The sequence below is a fragment of the Micromys minutus genome (genome assembly GCF_963924665.1).
Source record: "Micromys minutus genome assembly, chromosome: 10".
NCBI classification, from domain to species: domain Eukaryota; kingdom Metazoa; phylum Chordata; class Mammalia; order Rodentia; family Muridae; genus Micromys; species Micromys minutus.
Genome location: NC_137979.1, coordinates 24,907,129 through 24,928,863, shown reverse-complemented (window position 1 = coordinate 24,928,863; position 21,735 = coordinate 24,907,129). Strand labels below are relative to the sequence as shown.

Genomic DNA, 21,735 nt, shown 5'->3' with positions numbered 1-21,735 from the left:
CTGTAATGAATAAAAATTGTCCTTCCTTATCTTTTTTGATAACTTTTGGTTGAAAATATATGTTATTAAATATTAGAATAGCTACTCCAGCTTGTTTCTTGTGGCCATTTACTTGGAAGGTTTTTTCTCAGCCTTTTGCTCTGATGTAGTGTCCATTGTTGTCTCTAAGATGAGTTTCCTGTGTGCAGCAAAATACTTTATCCTGTTTACATATCCAGTCTGATAGTATGTTTCTCTTTATTGGGGAATTGAGTCTATTGATGTTAGGCGATATAAAGGAATAGAGATTGTTGTTTTCTGTTATTTTTGTTGTTAGAGGTAGACTTATGTTCGTGTGCTTTTTTTTTTTTTTTTTTTTTTTTTTTTTTTTTTTTTTTTTTGGTTTGCTTGCTTTTTTTTCTTTTCCTTGGCTGTAGTTTCTTTCCTTGTGTTTGATATTTTCATTTATTATCCATTATAGGGTTATATTTGTGGACAAATACTGTGTAAATTTGCTCTTGTCCTGGAGTATCTTGGACTCTCCATTTATGGTAATTGAGTTTTGCTAGATACAGTAACTTGGGCTTACACTTGGTTTCTCTTTGGGTCTGTATGATGTCTGTCCAGGATCTTCTAGCTTTCATAGTCTCTGTTGAGAAGTCTGGTGTGATTCTGGCTGGTCTGCCTTTATATGTTACTCATCCTATTTCCCTTAGATGTTTTAAGATTCTTTTTTTTTTTTTTTGTTTGTTTGTTTGTTTTGAACATCTGGTGTTTTGACAGTTATGTGTAGGGAGGAGGTTCTTTTCTGGTCCAATCTCTTTGGAGTTCTGTAGGCTTGTTTATGTTAATGGTTATTTCATTCTGAAGGGTAAGGAAATTTTCCTCTATGAATATGTTGAAAATATTTACTGTGCCTGTTAATTGATATTCTTTGCCCTCTTCTATACCTTTTATCCTTTGGTTTGGTCTTCTCATTGTGTCCTAAATATTCTGAATGTTTTGGGTTAGGAGCTTTTGGTTTTTTGCATTTTTCTCCTACTGTTGTGTCACAGTTATCTATGCTGTCTTCTGCTCCTGAGATACAATCTTCCATCTCTTGTAGTCTGTTGGTGATGCTTATATCTATGATTCCTGATTTCTTTCTTAGACTTTCTATCTCCAGGGTTGTCTATTTTTGTGATTTCTTTATTATATCTATTTTCATTTTCAATTTCTTCACCTGTTTGGTTGTGTTTTCTTGTAGTTCTTTGAGTGATTTCTTCTTGTTCTCCTATAATTGTTTAAGGAAGTTATTCACACACTTCTTAAAGATCTCCATCATCATCATGAAGTATGATTTCAAGTCTACATCTTGTTTTTCTGTTGTTTTTGGCAATCCACTTCTTGCTGTGATAGGAAAGCTGTTGTTGCCAGGTTATAGTGGTTTCCATTGTTAGGTTTTTTTTTTTTTTTAATTTTCCTCTTGAAATCTTGTTATCTTTGATTGCAGGTAACCTTGTTATCTCTGACTGGAGCTTGTCTCTTTTGTGGGTTCGAGGGCCTGTGGGTTCAAGAAGAAAATTGCTTCTGGGTGTTTTGCAGGCAATGAATTCTGATGGCAGTGACTCAGTTCTGTCTTTGTGGGCTTAGGTGGGAGTGTGCTTGAGTGGCTGTTCTGTGAAATCAGTTATCTGGGGGCAGATCCCAAGTCCTGATGGTGGTCAATGGGCTCTCTCCCTGGGCCAGGAATGTCCCCATCCCAGCATGCACCATGCTACCTGCCCTTCTAAGAACTCAGGTCATTCTCTCTCAAGTCAACAGGTAGGGTATGTGTCAGGCTCCCAGAGGCTCAGATGGGAGAGCGCTTGCAAGGCTGTTCTGGGGGCTCAGCCATCTGCAGGCCGGTCCTGAGTTTTGATAAAGGTCACCTGGCCCTCACACTGGGTCAGAAAGTACCCAATCCCAGAGTATACAACCTTATCTGCCCTCTAAGAGCTCCAAGCTTTCCCTCCTGGGACAGCCAGTAGGGTGTGTGGAGGGCTTACCATGGTCTCAGGTGGGAGAGTGCTTGCAAAGCTGTTCTGGGGGCTCAGAATCTGCTGGTGGGTCCTGAAATTTTCACGATAGTAATTTTAGTTCCATCCATTTGTCTGCAAAATTTATGATGTCCTTGTTTTTGACGGCTGAATAGTATTTCACTGGGTAAATTAAGCACATTTTCTGTATCTAGGTTGTTTCCAGCTGTTGGATATTACAAATAAGGTTTTCATAAACATAATGAAGTGTGTGTTATTGTGGTATGGAAAAGAATCTTTTGGGTATATGTCAGAAGTTCACTTTTCTGAGAAACCACAAGATTGATGTCTAGAGTGCTTATACCAGTTTGCAATCTCACTAGCAATGAAGGACTGTTCCTCTTTCTCTACATCCTTGACAGCATGTGCTACATATTGAGTTTTTTGTATTAGTCATTCTGTTTCATGTAAGGTGAAATCTCAGAGCTGTTTTGATTTAAATTTCCCCGATGACTAAGGATGTTGAACATGCTTCTCTGCCACCCAAGATTCTTCTATTGAGAGCTCACTGTTTAGTTCTGTACATTATTATTTTGCTGGATTGTTTGGGTTCTTTTTTTTTAACCCTTTATGAGTTGTAGGGTTATCATTATGGAGGTTGTTATTTCGTTCTATTGAGAGGGCTGAAGTCCCATTTGGCAATTGTTGATTTTAAAGCATGAGCCATTGTTGTTCTGCTCAAGAAATTGTCACCTGTACAAGTAAATGCACTTGAGACTATTTCCCACTTTCTCTTCTATTAGAACCACTTGAAATTAAGCTTTGTGCAGTGTGATAAATACGGATTAACTTACATTCTTTTACATGCAGACCACTAGTCAGACCAGCATCATTTGTTGATGATGCATTATTATTGCAGCTGTATGATTTTAGTTTTTTTTCAAAGTTCAAGTGTCCATAGCTGTGCATATGTCTATTTCTAGGTCTTCAATTGTATTCCACTGATAAACCTGTCTATCTCTATAACAATACCATGCCATTGTTTATCATTATTGCTCTGTAAAACAACTTGAGTTCATGGAGAGTGATTTCACCCTAAAGTTTTTTTTATCATTATTGGATATTTCATATATTTATATTTCACATATTCTCCCATTTCCCAATTTCACCTTCAGAACTCCCTGATCCCATCCCCCACCCCATGCTTATATGAGTGTGCTCCCCCTCTCACCCACCCACTCCAAACTCACTGCCCTAGCATTCCCCTATAATAGGGAATAGAGACTTCACAGGACCAAGAGGTTCTACTCCTATTGATATCAGACTATGCCATTTTCTTCTACATATGAAGCTACAGCCATGGGTTATTTCATACATATTCTTTTGATGGTTGTTTAGTTGCCTTCAGCTCCTTCAGTCCTTTCTCTAACCCCTCCATTGGGGTCCCCATGATCAGTCCAATAGTTGGCTGTGAGCATCTGCCTCTGTATTAGTCATGCTCTGGCAGAGCCTCTCAGGTGACAGCTGTAACCAGCTTCTGTCAGCAAGCACTTTTTGGCATCTGCAATAGTGTCTGGGTTTGGTGCCCATATATGGGACAGATACATGGTGGGCAGTTTCTGTATGACCTTTCCTTCAGTCTTTGCTCATTTATTGTTAAAAATTGTTTTCACTTTCCTCAGTTTTGTTTTTTCTTATGACATTGAAAATTGTTCTTTCCATGTGCGTAAAGGATTGTGTTGGAATATTGAAGGGTATTGCATAGAATCTGTTGTTTCCTTGTGGTGAGATGGCCATTATTTTTACTATGTTAGTTCTACCTACACATAAGCAAGGAAGATCTTTCCACTTTCCATCGTGTGTGTGTGTGTGTGTGTGTGTGTGTGTGTGTGTGTGTGCCCTAGAACCTATCAGAAACTTTTGGTTCTAATAAACTGTATAATCTTGGTAAAACTCTTAGATCTGCAAATAACAGAAAATAAAATTAACACATAAAAGTCAGCAGTGTTCCTATAACAACACTGTTTTGAAAAAATAAATTAGAGCTACAATTCCACTTGCAGCGTATGTTCAAAACACCTGGAAATTTAAAAAAAAAAAAAAAAAAAAAAAAAAAAAAAAAAAAAAAAATCACACAGTGAAATTTACCAAGCCAAAAGTTTGTAATAAAATCCAGACAGTTAGAATAGCAATTCTGAAGCTTCCGGACTTCAAAATAGATTTTACACTTTCTCTATCAAATTCATTTTAAACATTTATCCAGGGCGGCAGCTCGATCGGCCGGACTATAACCGTCGTCCGTCCAGGAATGGCTGTAGAGGCAGCAGCGGCCGGCAGGGCGCAAGGCGACACCAGTAGGCAGCGGCGGTAGCCGGTAGCCGGGGCAGCGGAGGCAGCGGGGGACTCAGCGGCGGTCGCGACAGCAGCAGCAGCAGCAGCAGCAGCAGCAAGACGGACTCCTGGATACGCGCCGCCGCCGCCGCCGCCGCCGCCGCCACCAGGCCCGGTGTCGCGCGCCCAGGCTTGAGGGGGGGGGGGTCGTCGCCGCCGCCGCTGCCGCCCAGGTGACTGAGGAGAGAGGCGCTTCCTCGCTCCCGCCTCCGCTGGCCTTCAATGCCCAGTCCCCAGCTCGCCAGCGATTTTCGTTGGAATATACGTTGCACATTTATGGGGATTCTGAGCGTGAGGGCAGACTTCTGCCAGGCTCAGCACAGCCTTTTCGCTGACAAGTGAGCTTGGGGTTATATGTGCCATAATTAACATTGCCTTGAAGACTCTGGACACCGAGACTGGCCTCAGAAGTAGTAGGCTTTTTTTTTTTTTTTTAATTGCAAGTGTATTCTTTTAATGACTCCAGTAAAATTAAGCATCAAGTAAACAAAAGTGGGAAAGAACCTACACTTTTAACTTGTCTCACTAGTGCCTAAATGTAGTTTAAAGGCTGCTTAAATTTTGTATGTAGTTGGATTTTTTTTGGAAGCTGAAGGTATCCATCTGCAGACATTGAGGCTCAAGTTGAATTTGAATTCAAGTGGATTCTTAATACTTCTGCCTGTGTTGAAGAGAGAAGCTTCATAAGGAATAAGCAAGTTGAATAGAGAAAATAGTGGTCAGTAATAGGCATTTTAGTGGTCTTTTTACTGTTTTCTGCTGCAGAACGTTTCAAGATTTATCGATTTCCTCCTCCCCCCCCCCGATTTTCCCCACCACACTCACACACGCACGCTCACACTTTTTATTTGCCATAATGAACCGTCCAGCCCCTGTAGAGATCTCTTATGAGAACATGCGTTTTTTGATAACTCACAACCCCACCAATGCGACTCTCAACAAGTTCACAGAGGAACTTAAGAAATACGGAGTGACAACTTTGCTTCGAGTTTGTGATGCTACATATGATAAAGCTCCAGTTGAAAAAGAAGGAATCCACGTTCTAGATTGGCCCTTTGATGATGGAGCTCCACCCCCTAATCAGATAGTAGATGATTGGCTAAACCTGTTACAAACCAAATTTCATGAAGAGCCAGGCTGCTGTGTTGCAGTGCATTGTGCTGCAGGATTGGGAAGGGTTCCTGTGCTAGTTGCACTTGCATTGATTGAATGCAGAATGAAATATGAAGATGCTGTTCAGTTTATAAGACAAAAAAAGAAGAGGAGCATTCAATTCTAAACAGCTGCTTTACTAGGAGAAATACCGACCTAAGATGCGATTACGCTTCAGAGATACCAATGGGCACTGCTGAGTTCAGTAGAAGTAGAGGAAGGCCGGCCGGATCGTGGTATTAGAGGGAACTCTTGGTACCTGGAAATGTGAATCTGGATTCTTACCTGTGTCATCAAGGTAGTGATAGATTCAGTACTCCTCAACTCTACTGATTGAGAAGAAGGCAAATGATAAAGAAATCCCTCTATAACACGAATAAAATGTTTAAGAAAAAAAAAAGAAAGGAAAAGGGATTAATTTAGTGAAAGATGATTTTGCTCCTAGTTTTGGAGTTTTGATTTCTGACAGGATTGAATTATTTCAAAATCTCCTGTGTTTTTTAAGCGTTTTCAAAATAGATGGTCTGAGGAAAACCAGCAGAATATTAACCAGTGTGGAGCCAGTTGTTGGGGAGCACACACTTCCATTATTCTTGGTACATAGGTCTCCTTGTGATGGGATTTGGGGGAGGTAGATTTTCCCCACCTTCTCTCTTCCTGCCTCTCTCCCTTCTCCTGATACATGTTGAAGGAATAGAAAGAAGCCCTTGTTGCTGTAGATGTGCGTGTGTCTGGCAGCCTTAAACCCACCTGGGCACTTTTAGGAAAAAAAAAATAAATAAATAAATAAATGAATAAATAAAAAGCAAAGAAAAAAATTAAAAAAAAACATTTATCTACCAACAAAAAATAAACACCCCTCCCCCGTTGACTTAAAACTAGAAAAAAAGTCAGGTTCCTATTTGTTTTCATGAGTCAAATGTCCTTTAATCTACATTCCGTCATTCCTTGTTCCCTAATACTGGTCCTTCCATGCTCATTTCTTCTCTTGTTTTTCACTTTCAAGATAAAAATACCTTGGGCTATTTAAGAAAATTGTAATTTAATGAATCACTTCAGTAATTGAAATCCATTTCTAATTTTAAGAGGTACAGTCAAGGGTCTTATAATTCACTTATTAGGTATACAATACAGTGGATTACAAAGAATTTTTTTAAATAAACTTAAATAATGAAGTGAGAACCCCCTTCAGTGAAAACTTTAGAACACGAAAGAACTAAATTATGTCCAAAGCTATAACACAGACTGAGCATGGATGTTCAGTGATTGGAAAAGGTAATGTTCAAATGGTCTTTCTACCAAAGCCAATCTACCGATTTAATGCAATTCCAATCAGAATTTTAATGAAAAAAATGTATACAAAGAGAAAGAACAACAAAGTCTTACATTTGAATTGGAATTATTTTAAAAATCCCACAACATCTCAAGCAACCCTTAGAAAAATGGAACAATGCAAGAGATACCACAATACCTGAGTTTGAACTATAGAATAGAGTTATATGAATAAAAACAACATGATGCTAGCTTAAACCAAACTGTAGATCATTGGTTCTTAACCTCCCTAATGCTATGGCCCTTTAATACATTTCCTCAAATTGTGATGACAACCAACTAAAAAATTTTATTACTATATTATAGCTATAATTATTGTACTTTTATCAATTTTAATATAAATATCTGATTTGCAGGATATTTGAAATACAATACCTACTAAGAGTTGCTCAACTCCTTAAAGGCCCACCACCCAAAGGTTGAGGGCCACTGCTATAGATTAATGGTACAGAATGGAAGACCCAGAAAAAGGCTAATTTAACTTCGGCCACCAACATTTTTAAGTTTCCTCTTTTTCCTAATTTAGTTTAGAGAACTACACAGATGAATGCTGTATAATAGCATTTCCATCCCTCCCTCTCACACTCCCACTTTTCCTGTGTACTCCCATTGCTCTAAAAATTTACAACATTTTCTTTCTTATTACTATTGACACATTTATATATAAATACACAAGGATGACAAAATCAACCTTTGGAGTAAATACAAAACCTTAAACTAATGGTGCTGGTAAAATTGTATGTGTATATATAGAAGACTGACACTAGATTTATAGTATGAGAGATATGGATAACACATTAAATATGATTATATAAAAATGAGAAAAATTAAAATAGGAAATGATTTCTATAATGTTAGATATTAATACGTTCTTTTGTAAATGTAAAGATCCTTAAAAATTCTGTTCATGGTAAGTGAATTTTTTTCTTCCTCAGCTGTTTGGTTAAACCAAGATAGAGTGAGATAGTAGAAGAAAAAATGAGAAGAAAAGAACAGCAGGAAGTAATAGAGAAAAGCAAGAAAGGAAAATAAGAAAGTGGGAGAAAACCTTAGTAACCACACAACAATGATGACAGTACCATCTTGAACTGCAATGCTTAACTGTGTGACTTGTCATTATCAGATCCCTCTTTCTAGAAACCATGCATCATCAGTGTGGTAATAAAATTATTGCCTCCAAAATTTAGTGTCATCTTGGAATGATGGAACAAATGCATTGTCCCAAGTGAGATTTTTCTATTTTAGAAAGGGAAATACTTATAGTTTTCTATACAGTTCCTCAAAGAGCCCCACAGAATGCAATCACAAATGTGGTGACCACTGCAGTAGGAATAGACTGGCTTTGAGGAATCAGATATTACTAACAAAAGGAAGACATTGATGTAGATAATAGGTAAAGTACATCAACTATCTCATGGACAAAAGAATGAAATATTTGACTACATTTACCAGAAAATGTGAAGAATTTCTGCACATGTTAAGATTTGGAGGAGACCAGGAAGAATGAGTAAATCACGGGTGGCTCTAGCTATACATATCCTCTGATTCCAAATCTAGATTCTTTCCCAGCACATAGTGTGTCTGATAAGCTAAGGGATTGAGCATACATTATGAGGAATATGGACATTCAGTTACCTGAGTCCTGAATATTGGAGATTCAAGGACCTTGCTCTTTTCATGCATATTTGACCACTAAACCCTAAATTCTCATCCTGGTAACTAAACATGGTACTGTCACAATCCAGGAACTCAAAGAAACACTTATTTTTAGAACTAGGACTGATATCTTCTTTTATAGCTTCTATTTACCCTAATTCTGTTTCCAAATGAAGATGGTAACAAACTTCATCATATGGTCAATGGAACTTGTTAAAGTTAGTTTGTGCACTCATGATCAATAATAAAATTGTTTGCTGAGCATCTATTCTACCATTGTAATGTAAACACAAGAACTGTATAGGCCACATTCTGATTATCAGGACTTAGAGATTTTGGGAAATAGTTTTCAGAGGAAACCATGGATTCCTGTGAAGAAGATATCACTAGAAATGCAAGAGACAAAAGAAGATGTTGACATGACCTATGTTTTATGTAGAAAGGGGAAAGAATAATGTTTGTTCTCAGAATGACTACAGCAGGGTAGAACTACAGAGATTCTGTATGAAAATGCCTTGTTTTAAAACTGTGGGGTACCTACAAGAAGGCTACAAGTGACACGAGTGAAACCAAGGCTACAGGATACATCTGTGCCATCATGGCAACATCCCTGAGGTGGAAGTCAATAAGGAAAAAAGAGTGGAGTTCTCGATTTTATCCAGAGACCTGTCTTAGCATCTTGGTGCTGCTGATTACCATTTTTGTCATGAAAATGTCTTTATAATATCCTTTTTCTAGCACAGTTCTTCCTGTTTGTGTGCACTGATACACACACCTCAGATGTTGGTTATGTTGTTTCCAGTTTTACTCAAAAAAGTTCATGTATCCTCAGAATGTTACTTATTTTGTGACTCAAGTTATTCTCCCAAGTTCCCTTAATATTTGGCATGAACTTGATTCTTTCTTGCATAAAAGGATACACACTTGTAAACACTGAAGGAGACATTTAGCAGGTAGTAAAATTTACATCATGCTTTGTTAAACATATGTTAGTAGTTTTTGATTCACATATGTTTATTTTACCTAGTACCTGGTATCATGGAAAAAAAACTTTCACTCAATTTTATGCTTTATCTAATTTCACTTTTCATCATGTCCTAATTTTTCCCTTCTCTTTTCTGTTAATGCTGGCTTTGGGTTTTATATGTCTACATGAAATTACAATAGACAAATAGAAGAAATTATGGCCCTATTGTCCACTTTAGTATAGCTTGTTCATCTAACAAAATGTGCCCATTGTCAAGCAAAAGACTTATTTCATTTTAATTTATGTCTGAATAAAATATCAAACTACCTAATTCATTCTATGAAGCCAAAATCATGCTGAAACATAAGCCACACAAAGATTCAACAACAACAAAAAACTTTAAATCAATTTTGCTTATTAACAGCAAATCAAATATACTCAAACCAAATTTGAGAACACACCAAAAACATCATTTCCCATAAGCAAGTAGGCTTCACACCTTCATCAAATTGAATGAAGAAAAAATTGACACAATTCCACCAAAATCAGGAAAAAGGCAAGACTGCCCACTCTCTTCCTATAGATTTAGTATAGTACTCGCAGTTCTAGATAGACCAATGAGAAAATCAAAGGACATCAAGGGAATAAAATTGAAAATTAAGTCAAATTATTCTTTTTAAAAATTTTTATTGAATATTCTCTGTATTTACATTTCAAATGTTATACCCCTTCCCCCAACTCCTCTCCCTCCACCCGCTCAATTTGCTTCCATGAAGATGCTCCCTATTCCAATCACCCTCTTCACATCAGTACCTTGGTTGGTTGATGATGTTGTTCTTCCCACAGGTCTGTAAAACCTTTGGTCATTCAGTCCTTTATCTAGCTCTTTCATTGAGGTCCCCATTTGCAATCCAATGTTTACCTGCAAGCATCCTCATCTGTATATACATACATACATATATACATACATATATGTATGTGTGTATGTGTGTGTGTGTGTGTGTGTGTGTGTGTGTGTGGCAGAGCCTCTGAGGAGACATTCATATCTGGTTCTTATCAGTAAACACTTACTTCTTGGCATCAGCAATAGTGTGTAGGTTGATGGCTGCATATAGGATGGTTTCCCAGGTGAGGCAGGCTCTGTAGATCTTGTCTTCAACCCCTGCTCCTCTATTTGACCTTGTATTTCATCACATGAGTGTTTTGTTCTCCATTCTAAGAAGGAATAAAGCATCCACATTCTGGACTTTCTTCTTTTGGGGGCTTTATAAATTATGTGGATGGTTTGTAGGGTATTCCAAGATTTTAGGGCTAGTATCTACTTATGAGTACATACCATGAGAGCTCTTTTGTGAATTGGTTACCACACTCAGGATGATAACATCCATCCATTTGCATAGGAATTTCACGAAATCAGTGTTTAAAATAGTTGAGTAGTACTCCATTTTATATATGTACCATAATTTATGTATACATTTCTCTGTTGAAGAACATCTGAGTTCTCTCAAGCTAATGGCTATTATAAATAAGGCTGCTATGAACATGGTTGTACATGTGTCTTTTTTAGGTGTTGGAGCTTCTTTGGGTACATGCACAGGAGTGGTATTGCTGGTTCCTCAGGTAGTACTATGCCCAATTTTCTAAGGAACTGACAGACTGATTTCCAGAGTGTTTGTACAACTTTAAATCCTTCCAGCAGTTGAGGACTGTTCCTTTCCCTTCATATCCTCACCAGTATCTTCTGTCACCTGAGATTTTAATGTCATCCATTCTGACTGGTGTCAGGTGGAATCTTATGGTTGTTTTGATTTGAATTTCCCTGAAGACTGGGGATGTTTAACATTTCTTTAGATGCTTCCTGGCCATTCAATACTCCTCCTTTGAGAATTCTTTGTTTAGCTCTGCACCCCAGTTTGAATAGGATTATTTGATTCTCTGGAGTTTACCTTCTTGAGTTCTTTTTACATATAGGATACTAATCCTCTATCAGATATGAGATTGGTAAAGATCTTTCCCCAATTTTTTGTTGACAATTTTTTGTTTGTTTGTTTGTTTGTTTGACCTTACAAAATGGCTTTGCAATTTCATGAGTCCCATTTTTTAATTCTTGATCTTATAGCATAGGCCATTGTTGTACTCTTCAGGACATTTTCCCCTGTGCCTATGTGTTCTAAGTTCTTCCCCACTTTCTGTTCTATTAGTTTCAGTGTACCTACTTTTATGTGGAGGCCTTTGATCAATTTGAACTTGAGCTTTGTACAAGCATATAAGAAAGGAGCAATTTGTATTCTTCTGCATGCTGAATGCCAGTTGAACCAGCACCATTTGTTGAAGATGCTGTACTTTGTCCATTGAATAGTTTTAGCTCCTTTGTCAAATAGGTGGGTGGGTTCATTTCTGGGTCTTAGATTCTAGCCCATTAATCTACCAGCTTGTTCCTCTGTCATTACCATGAAGTCTTTACCACAATTGATATGTAATAGAGCTTGATGTCAGAGATGGTGATTTCCCCCCTAGAAGTTTTTTTTATTGTTGAGAATAGTTTTTACTATCATGAGTTGTTATTCCAGATGAATTTGCAAATTGTTCTTTCCAACTCTATGAAGAGTTGAGTTGGAATTTTGATGGGAATTGCATTGAATCTGTAGATTGCTGTAGGCAAGATGGTCATTTTTACTATGATAATCCTTCCTATCCATGAGCATGGGAGATCTTTTTATCTTCTGAGGTCTTCTTCAATTTCCTTCTTCAGAGACTTGAAGGTTTTGTCATATAGCTCTTTCACTTGCTTGGTTGGGATCACCCCAATTTATTTTATATTCTTTGTGACTTGAGTGAAGGGTGTTGATTCTCTAATTTCTTTTTCTGCCTGTTTGTCCACTGAGTAGAAGAGGGTTTGTTGACTTAATTTTATATCTGGTCACTCTACTGAAGTTGTTTATCAGCTTTAAAAGTTCTCTGGTAGAATTTTTGGGGTCACTAAATATACTATTATATTATCTGAAAATCATGATATTTTTACTTCTTCCTTTCTAATGTGTGTCCTTCGGCCCTTTCTTGCTCTCTGATTGAGCTGGCTAGTACACCCAGTACTCTATTGAATAAATAGAGGGAAAGTGGACAGCCTTGTCTAGTCCCTGGTTTTAGTGGGATTGCTTCAAGTTTCTCTCCATTTAGTTTGATCTTGGCTACTGGTTTTCTGTATATTGCTTTCACTATTTTAAGGTATGAGATTTGAATTCCTGATCTTTGTAAGATTTTTAACATGAAGCAATGTTGAATTATATCAAGTGCTTTCTCAGCATCTAATGAGATGATCATGTGGTGTTTTTATTTGAGTTTGTTTACATAGAGGGTGACATTGATGGATTTTCATATATTGAACTATCCTTGCATCCCTGGGATGAAACCTAGTTGATCATGGTACATAATAATTTTTATGTGTTCTTACATTGAGTTGGCAAGAATTTTGTTGAGTATTTTTGCACCAATGTTCATAAGGAAAATTGGACTAAAATTCTCTTTCTTTGTAGGGTCTTTCTGAGGTTTAGGAATGAGCATAATTGTGTCTTCAAAGAATGAGTTGGGTTGTATTCCCGCTGTTTCTATTTTGTGGAATAGTTTGGAGAGTATTAGTATTGGGTCTTCTATGAAGGTCTGATAGAATTCTGCACTAAATTTTCAGGACCTGGGCTTTTTTGGTTGAAGGCTTTTAATGACTGCTTCTATATTTTTAAGGGTTATGGGACTCTTAATACAGTTTATCTGCTCCTGATTTAACTTTGGTACCTGGTATCTGTTTTTAAAAATTGTCCATTTTCTCTAGATTTTACAGTTTTATTTAGTATACGCTTCTGTAGTATGATCTGATGATTTCTTGAATTTTCTCAGTTTCTGTTTTTATGTCTCTCCTTTCATTTCTGATTTTCTTAATTCGGATACTCTCTCTGTGCCCTCTAGGAGTTTATCAGTTTTTTTTTTTATTTTCTCAAAGAACCAGCTCTTGGTTTTGTTGATGTTTTATATACTTCTTTTTGTTTCTATAAAGAATTCAGCTATTAGCTTGATTATTTCCCTACATCTACTTCTCTTGGTTTTATCTTCTTTTTGTTCTAGATCTTCCAGGTGTGTTTTCAGTTTCTTTTTGGAGGTGCTCATAGCTATGAAGTCAAGTCTCCTTTTAGTACTGCTTTCATCATATCACATAAGTTTGGTTTTGTTGTGCCTTCATTTTTATTAAATTCCAAAATGTCTTTGATTTCTTTCTATATTTTTTCCTTTACCAAGCTATCATTGAGTAGAGCATTGTTTAGCTTCCATGTGTATGTGAGCTTTTCATTGTTATTGTTGTTATTTATTAGTCCATGGTGATCTGATAGGATGTAAGGGATTATTTTGCTCTTCTTGTATCTGTTGAGGCCTCTTTTATGACTGATTATATGGTCAATTTTGGAATCGGTATCATAGTTGCTGAAATTACTGATCTTCCTGAAGGGATTTTCAGAGTCTGAGAAGGACAAGATTGCAATGTTGACTAGAATCCTTCTGGCTAATGGAACCCTTAATACATCAATTCTGTACAGCATTTATAATGAGAATTTGGTTAAAGAAGAGGTCTCAGCAGCTTTTGCTATAAAGATTTTTATGTCGTGGATAAATGAAAAAGATATCAATGCAGATGCTGGGAGCTTTCAGAAAGTCGGCATGGACAACAGACAGATGGAGCTGTTCCCTGCCAATAAAAAAAAAAAAAAAAAAAAAAAACATTGGACACTTCACTAAGTATTTCACTGAGGCAGGCCTCAAAGAGCTTTCAGGGCATTTCCACAACCAGTAGTCCATTGGGTCTCAGAATGAGCTCCAGAAGGAGATTCAGGAGCAGATGTCCCCTGGTGACCCATTCAAGGACTTAATTTTATATGTCAAGGAGGAGATAAAAAATAACATCCCAGAACCAGTGGTCATTGAAATAGTCTCGTCAACTGTGATGAGCACTGTGGAATGGAACAAAAAATAAGAGCTTGTAGCAAAACAATCTATCAAGCACTTGAAGCAATACAGCCTTCTACTTGCTGCCTTCACTACTCAAGGTCAATCTGAGCTTAATCTGTTACTGAAGATTCAAGAGTATTGCTATGATGAAATTCGGTTTATGAAAGACTGAGAAAATAGTGATGCTTTTTTATAAAGCTGAGGTCCTGAGAAAAGAGCTCATTCTGAAGTGGTATAAAGATGCTCATGTTGTAAAGGAGGAAAGTGTCTTCCTTGAGCAAATGAAGATTTTTGTAGAATGGCTCAAAAATCCTGAAGAAGAATCTGAGTCTGAAGGTGAAAAATGTAGCTCAATTTTGAAACAACATCCTCAGTAAAGCAAATGGGAGTTGTAGATAAAATGTCATGTCTCATGTGTCCTGGTTCTTACATCTTTCTACCTCATTATATGAAGCATGATATAAGGACTTTCATGGCAATTTTTATTTTAACTGTTTTTATGGTTATTGGAAATGTTGGGTTTTGTTTTCTGAAACCATGTGTAAGGAGTTTCAGGAGCCGTGGAATTGAATCTGATGTTGCATTGGCTTTCAGTTACCTTGTACCTCCTTATCTTCTACTGTAATAATGTGGTGTAAGGCCTTCGGCAATGAGCAGTTCACTTTATTCCATGGGTGTTCTATGTAAACAGTTTTCAAGATATGATTTAATTAAAAATAAATTGTTACAAAAAGATTCTGTTTGAAAATCAATCTGTAAAATATCCAAAGTCTCAAAAGGCAATGATTTGTGTGATAGTGTGTCCAGAGCCCTGTTTATCAGTGAAAATCCAGTAGATGATTGAATCCATAAAATGAATCTTGGTGTTGGTTATATGTGAACAGATTTTTATACTTTTAGCTCGAGATATTTTCTTTTTATTTCTAGGTTTAATCCTTAGTAAAACCATGAAGAGCAAACTTATGTTAAGAACTACACATGGCAGAGGTAGGAAGAAGGAAGCTGAGCATTTTTCAAGGAACTTCTAGGTTCATTTGCATCTTTCTAGGTAAAACAAGTAGATACTCCTCATACAAATGTTCTACCCCAGGATTCAGCTCAGACTCTTAGGAAAGAATTTCCACACGGAGGGAGTTAAGGAAATGTCTTGTCACCAACCCATAATATTGCTGGGAGCCCTTTGGGTGAGCATGTTCTAATAGGATCTAGGCACAACTACACTACCTATTTTAAAGGTAAAGAACAATCATTAGTGATCCACCATTCAGTTGTCTAGGACTGGCCTCATTCTACCTGTATACAAGCATCTAGTAACTCACCCTAGTTGCCATTTTTTTATTTGTCATGAGCCAAATCCTTATAGTGATTAATCCAATTATTTTACTAGCTGCTTTCATTGCTTTTCTTTTTGCTATCTATTTATACATAGTTAGTAGGGGGAAATGTAGCCACCATTTTCAGGAAAGACTAAAAGGGAACATTTTCAATGTTTTTTTTTAATTGGTGAAAGAAAATAGAATAATGCAACTGTAAACTTGACTGGAAATTGGCCATTTTAAAGGTGCCATTCTTAGAAGCCATGAATTTGGTATTTAAAAGTTTATCTTGAGAATAACATTAATATAATTTAAAATAAAGGTATAAAAACTTTAAGAGCATTATAGTAAAAACATTGGTAGGTGGAATAAATTTGTAAAATGAGTGACTTTGATAAAGTTCTATACACAGGCAAATGTATTCATTGGATTTTGTGTAGTGATCTGATTCTTTTGTAATTTGTAGTCCTAAAAAGATTTTTAAAAAATAAAGTTAGTCCTTACATTTAAAAAACTGCTACCTAAGCCTTTCAATCAATGGAGGACTTTTACAGCATAGAATTGTAAAGTAATTTTACATAAATGGAGAATGGTTTTATAATGGTGGTAGTGTGTGTTAACATTTTTATACAGAGATAAGAAGATAAAAATGAATGAACAGGCAGAGAAATATGAACTGCTTTTCTACTGGCTTGAGGAAGAATAAAACATGCTACGTGTTTGTGACATTACAAATATTTTCACATATTAGCACATATAGAAAGTCTGGTGATAACATTTATTTCTCTAGAAGGTCTGCCCTAAGTCCTCTTGCAAATACTTTGTTGTGTTGGATTGAGATGCTGTCCTTAGAAGACTTCCCAGAGTATGTGGTTATCTATGGTCTCATTTTGCTTAAATACTACTATTGCATAGGCTACAGAGATGGTCCAGCAGTTAAAAAACTAGGCTCAAAAGCAATAATATAAAAAATACTGATGATGATCTTTTGTGTAAATTTTTGTGAGACCATTTAAGTAATTAACAATAAAAAAATAATGACTGTTAAGATAGGATGGTTTTCAGTCCCACTTCTATTCCCATCCAAGTAATTAACAATAATAATAATGACTGATAAGATAGGGTGCTTTTCAGTCCCAATTTATTTCCCATCCCAATAAAGTGAGCTCTATTGAACAGAAGCCGTGTACATTACCTGAACAAGCAATTAGTATGCATCTTTCAAGGTTTTTTTTTTTTTTTTGCTTTTTTACTGCTATTAATTATTTAGTAGATTTTTTTTTGTTATTATTCTTCAAATTGTACCTTCCCCTCAGTGTAGGAAATAGTGATTGGTGACTATAATTGGACTCCACTAGAGATCCCTGAAGTCAATATCTCCTAAAAAGGTCCTGGGTAATTACTTTGTCCGTAATCAGTTATACAGGACCTGGACTCCTCTGGGATGCAGAACCCAAAAGGCCCAGAGCTGACAACAGGGTTATGTGAGTAGGGATGGTGCAGATAGGTAATGAGTAAAACAGCTGGGAGTTCTGTGTCCGCAAATAAAATAAAGGTGAGCAGGATCTTGAACAAGAAATTATACTCGGCCTCAGCAAAACTGTACATACAAGAAAATAAGCATGTGTCTTGATGTGAATCCACATGAATCTCCAATGTGATGTGAGACAGTTTCCCAGGTATGATAGCATTCTTCTTTTCTCTTTCTCCAAGACTTCCCCACATTGCACAAGAATTTGTCTCTTGGTCCTCATGTAACCTGGTTCACATAGATGTGTTTATTACAATTAATGATGATGTTCTTTTTTCTCTCAATATCCTACCATTTCAACACAAGTGCAGTCCTGGAAAATGTAGTTCATTGCTGTGTGCTGAAGGGTTATTCAGTACACTTTTACCACTGGGGTCTTCACAAACTCTGTACAATGTCCTCCCAAACATGATAATCTATTTTTTCTGCACAAGTTCACAAATCTCTGGTATTATATGAGATCACAACAGCTAAGTGTAGTCCTTCAAGGGCAACATTAACATCATCTAGTTGCTCATGTAAATGTACAAAGAAATCTCCTCCACCAAACTCAGAGATTCTACAGGATCCACGGCAATCTGCAAGTGTGCCAGGTGTTCAAAAATATCCCCTTTGGTTTTCATGTGCTGTTTCATCTGACAGCTGTAGGTTTGACATCTACAGAAGTTATGAAGTGCATTAACCCATCAGTGTTAACAGCTGATTATGAGATCTCTGGCTTCCGATCTTGTACACATGTATTAAATAATCCTGCTATCAAGGTTCAGAAACCCATAACCAGATGGCTTTCTAAGCTCTGCACAAGGTGGAAGGTACATTTCCTCAGTGAGGTTTCACAGTCTCTGCCTGACTTTGTCTGGAGAATGTCCCTGAACACAGGTGGCTCAGATTGTATGAAAAATGACCTTGTACAGAGATCTCTGCAAGGCTACATAACTCAGCACACAAGTCCTAAGCTAGCTTCCCACCTGCATAATAGTGCTGTAGTATGACCAATGTAGTATGGCGTGGCCAATTAGCTCTTTCTACCCGTACCACTAGAAATCCCTGGCATACACTATGCTGGAAAAACAAAGTAGACTTGTCTCACTGCAGTGATCGCTGAGAGTCCTTCTGTCATACTCAGAGAGTTGAACCCCATTCACTGCTTCTGCTTCTTTTTTCCTTGTGGACTATTGGTCAACACCCTCTGAAGAGAAGGGAAGTCCACAAACCTGCACACATGATATAAGGGCACTTTTCATTTACAAGAGAAGCAGAAAAAGGGCAAGATGTAATTTGTGTATCATCCCAGTATTCAGAACACCAAGGTAGCAGTGTTGCATATTTAAGGCTGGTATGTGATACAAAAGGAGATCATCTTTTAAACAGTACAATTTTTTCTATATTACTTCTGTAATGCTAACCTAAAAACTAAGTATACAAACTCTGAATTTCCCTGCAGTAAACACTGTTAGTTGGTGGAGATGTTGTCACAACAAATATAGCATTTCAGAGAAAGTGGCTGAGCTCTTTTGACATTTCTGTTTTGTCAGCTTTGAGAATGACTGATTCATTGGCCAGTCTTCTTCATAATCACAGAATGGTTTGTGTTTGAAGTATAAGATAGGGGTGTCCATGCATGTGACCTAAGCAATACAATTCATAGTGTTAGAGACTCATAATGGGAACATTTAGGCACTGTCTAGAATATTGGAGTTTCTTAGAAGAGTGGAGGTTACACACTTGCAATTAAGGCAGAGATGCAAACGTTTTCTCTAATCATCTGCACTTTACCACTAATTCCTTCATCTGGTTGCATGAAGTGCATCATATGCTGAAGTGTTAATTATTTACTCAAAGTCTACAGATTTTAATGACATTTGGGAAATATGTGCGTAGCAACTAGAATTTGTACTGATAAAGAGGGAACCAGTCATGCAGAAGCCTTGATTGTTACTTAAACAAGGGAGATTGTGCATGTTTCTATGCTTTATTTGACTCTATTTTTGCAATTTCTTGCTTTCTTTTTATTTGTTGTTGTTGTATACATTTTATCTTCCCGTAAATGTCAGAAGGAGAGATTGGTAACTATAATTTGTTTCCATTAAAGATACCTAAGATAAATTGTTCCTAGAAAGGTCCTGGGTAATTTCAATATTTTCAATGAGTTATACAGGATCTAACCTTCTCTGGGATGCAGGGCACCTCAGGTCCAGGGATGGCAGCAGAAGGATGTGAGTAGGGATGATGCAGATAAGCAGTGGGGACAGAAGCCACTAGTTCCTGTGTCTGCAAATGAAATGAAGGTGAGCAGGATCATCAACCAGAAACTTTGACTCAGCCTCCGCAGAGCTGGGGACTTCTAGGAAAATAATCTGCTGTATTGTTAGCTCACACCAAATTTCCAGGATAGTGCAAGAAAGTTTTAAGGGACACACAGTTCTGACTGAAGCCTGAATTGCTTCCATTTATTCTATGGGAAACTGGAGAGGTCGGAGAATGTGGAATTCTACAGGAAACAACAAAGTGACTACATTAATTTCACTTGGTGCTTTGAGCTCCTGCTGCCTGTCATACATGCAATGGAAGGAAGAAAATTAGTTAACAGTGGAACAGAAATCTGCATGTTAGGGAACATGCACACCTGAGTTTGAAAGGGTAAGCTAAAGCATTAGAAAATGTGAGATATTCATGATATTTATATAAAATTATGATGATAAGATTTAATCACATTCTTCAAAATCATCAATACATGTACAAAATAGCATGGAGCAACTTACAAATGAACAAAAAGCACTCACCCAGGACAAGCAAATATTGGGAGAGAGAACCATTAGTCCATTTTGTATCTCAGTAAAAATGGCATAGAGCTTTCCAGGAAAAGATAAGAAATTGAACCTTATTAAAGAAAAGTTGAAAATATTAATGATGGTAATGATTACAGGTATTAGGAGTTTTTAATGCCATGGTGACTGTAAAATCTATTGTAGTAGAATATATATCATATATATACATATATATTTATTTGTATCTTGAAATCTTGAATATTAAGGGACATGAATATTTTCTAATTAGGATCCTGGAAAATTAGAATAATAATGAACAACAAAACTGTCATCTCCCAGTTCCTCCTCCTGGGCCTGCCCATCTCCACAGAGCACCAGCACCTCTTCTATGCCCTGTTCCTGTCCATGTACCTCACCACCGTCCTGGGGAACCTCCTCATCATCATCCTCATTTACCTGGACTCCCATCTCCACACACCCATGTACTTGTTTCTCAGCAACTTGTCCTTCTCTGATCTCTGCTTTTCCTCTGTCACAATGCCCAAGTTGCTGCAGAACATGCAGAGCCAGGACACATCCATCACCTATGCTGACTGTCTGACACAAATGTACTTTTTATTGGTTTTTGGAGACCTAGAGATCATCCTTCTTTTAGTCATGGCTTATGACCGCTATGTGGCTGTCTGCTTCCCATTACATTACCTGAGTATCATGAGCCCCAAGCTCTGTGTGTGTCTCATGTTACTATCCTGGGTATTTACTGTGCTGTATTCCATGTTGCACACTCTACTCCTGGCTAGTTTGTCATTCTGTGAGGATAATGTGATCCAACACTTTTTCTGTGACATATCAGCCCTGCTCAAGTTGGCCTGCTCTGACACTCACATTAATGAATTAATGATATTTATCATGGGAGGGCTGGTTAGCATAATCCCATTTTTACTCATTGTGGTGTCCTATGTACAAATTGTCTTCTCCATTCTAAAGATTTCATCTGTTCATGCTTTACACAAGATCTTCTCCACATGTGGGTCCCACCTGTCTGTGGTGTCACTGTTCTATGGGACAATTTTTGGGCTCTACATATGTCCATCAGCTAATAACTCTACTGAGAAGGAGATGGCCATGGCAATGATGTGCACAGTGGTGACTCCCATGCTGAATCCCTTCATCTACAGCCTGAGGAACAGGGACATGAAAGAGGCACTGATTAGACTCCTTAGCAAGAAGAAAGTTTCTTTATAATGACGTCAGTGAAATTTTTAGTTAAATTTAATATTATTACTACAAAATGTACCCCTTCAATGAGACCCATGTTCAAGAACATACTATATAATATTTCTGTTTTCAATGGAGTTTTGCAAAGTGGTTCATTTAAAGAATGGGACCTCATGACTCATACTCTGCTTTGCGCATATGATTCTAGAAAACTGTTACATAACAGCCAGTTTCATCAGATCTCCATTCCTTAAATTCTTGTTATATAAAGGTGTTGTAATGTTAGACAACTTTGTATTGACTGCAGTATACTTTTTCAATGTAAATAAATGATAGCTTTTAATACTTTGTTAATGCTCAATTAACATTTTATTTATTTTCTCTCTTTATTTATTATTCTCACATACAATATATCCCAATTGCACCCTCCCTTACT

At 37.1% G+C, this 21,735-nt stretch overlaps 1 protein-coding gene and 2 pseudogenes across 3 annotated transcripts; all 3 read left to right on the top strand.

Moving 5' to 3' along the window:
* Window positions 1-5,193: 5,193 nt before the first annotated feature.
* Window positions 5,194-5,851, top strand: LOC308426182 (protein tyrosine phosphatase type IVA 2-like; annotated as a pseudogene). Its single transcript has one exon. The product of its transcript is annotated as a protein tyrosine phosphatase type IVA 2-like (transcript).
* Window positions 5,852-10,590: 4,739 nt separating this feature from the next.
* On the top strand, window positions 10,591-14,843 carry LOC308425168 (eIF5-mimic protein 2-like; annotated as a pseudogene). The gene is made up of 3 exons: window positions 10,591-10,602; window positions 13,942-14,564; window positions 14,665-14,843. The product of its transcript is annotated as an eIF5-mimic protein 2-like (transcript).
* Window positions 14,844-20,393: 5,550 nt separating this feature from the next.
* Window positions 20,394-21,326, top strand: LOC308426176 (olfactory receptor 1468-like; the record flags this gene model as incomplete). The annotated part of the gene is made up of 1 exon (XM_080923935.1): window positions 20,394-21,326. The coding sequence occupies one exon, from the start codon at window positions 20,394-20,396 to the stop codon at window positions 21,324-21,326; it is 933 nt and encodes a 310-aa protein (XP_080780061.1).
* Between the last annotated feature and the right edge of the window lie 409 nt (window positions 21,327-21,735).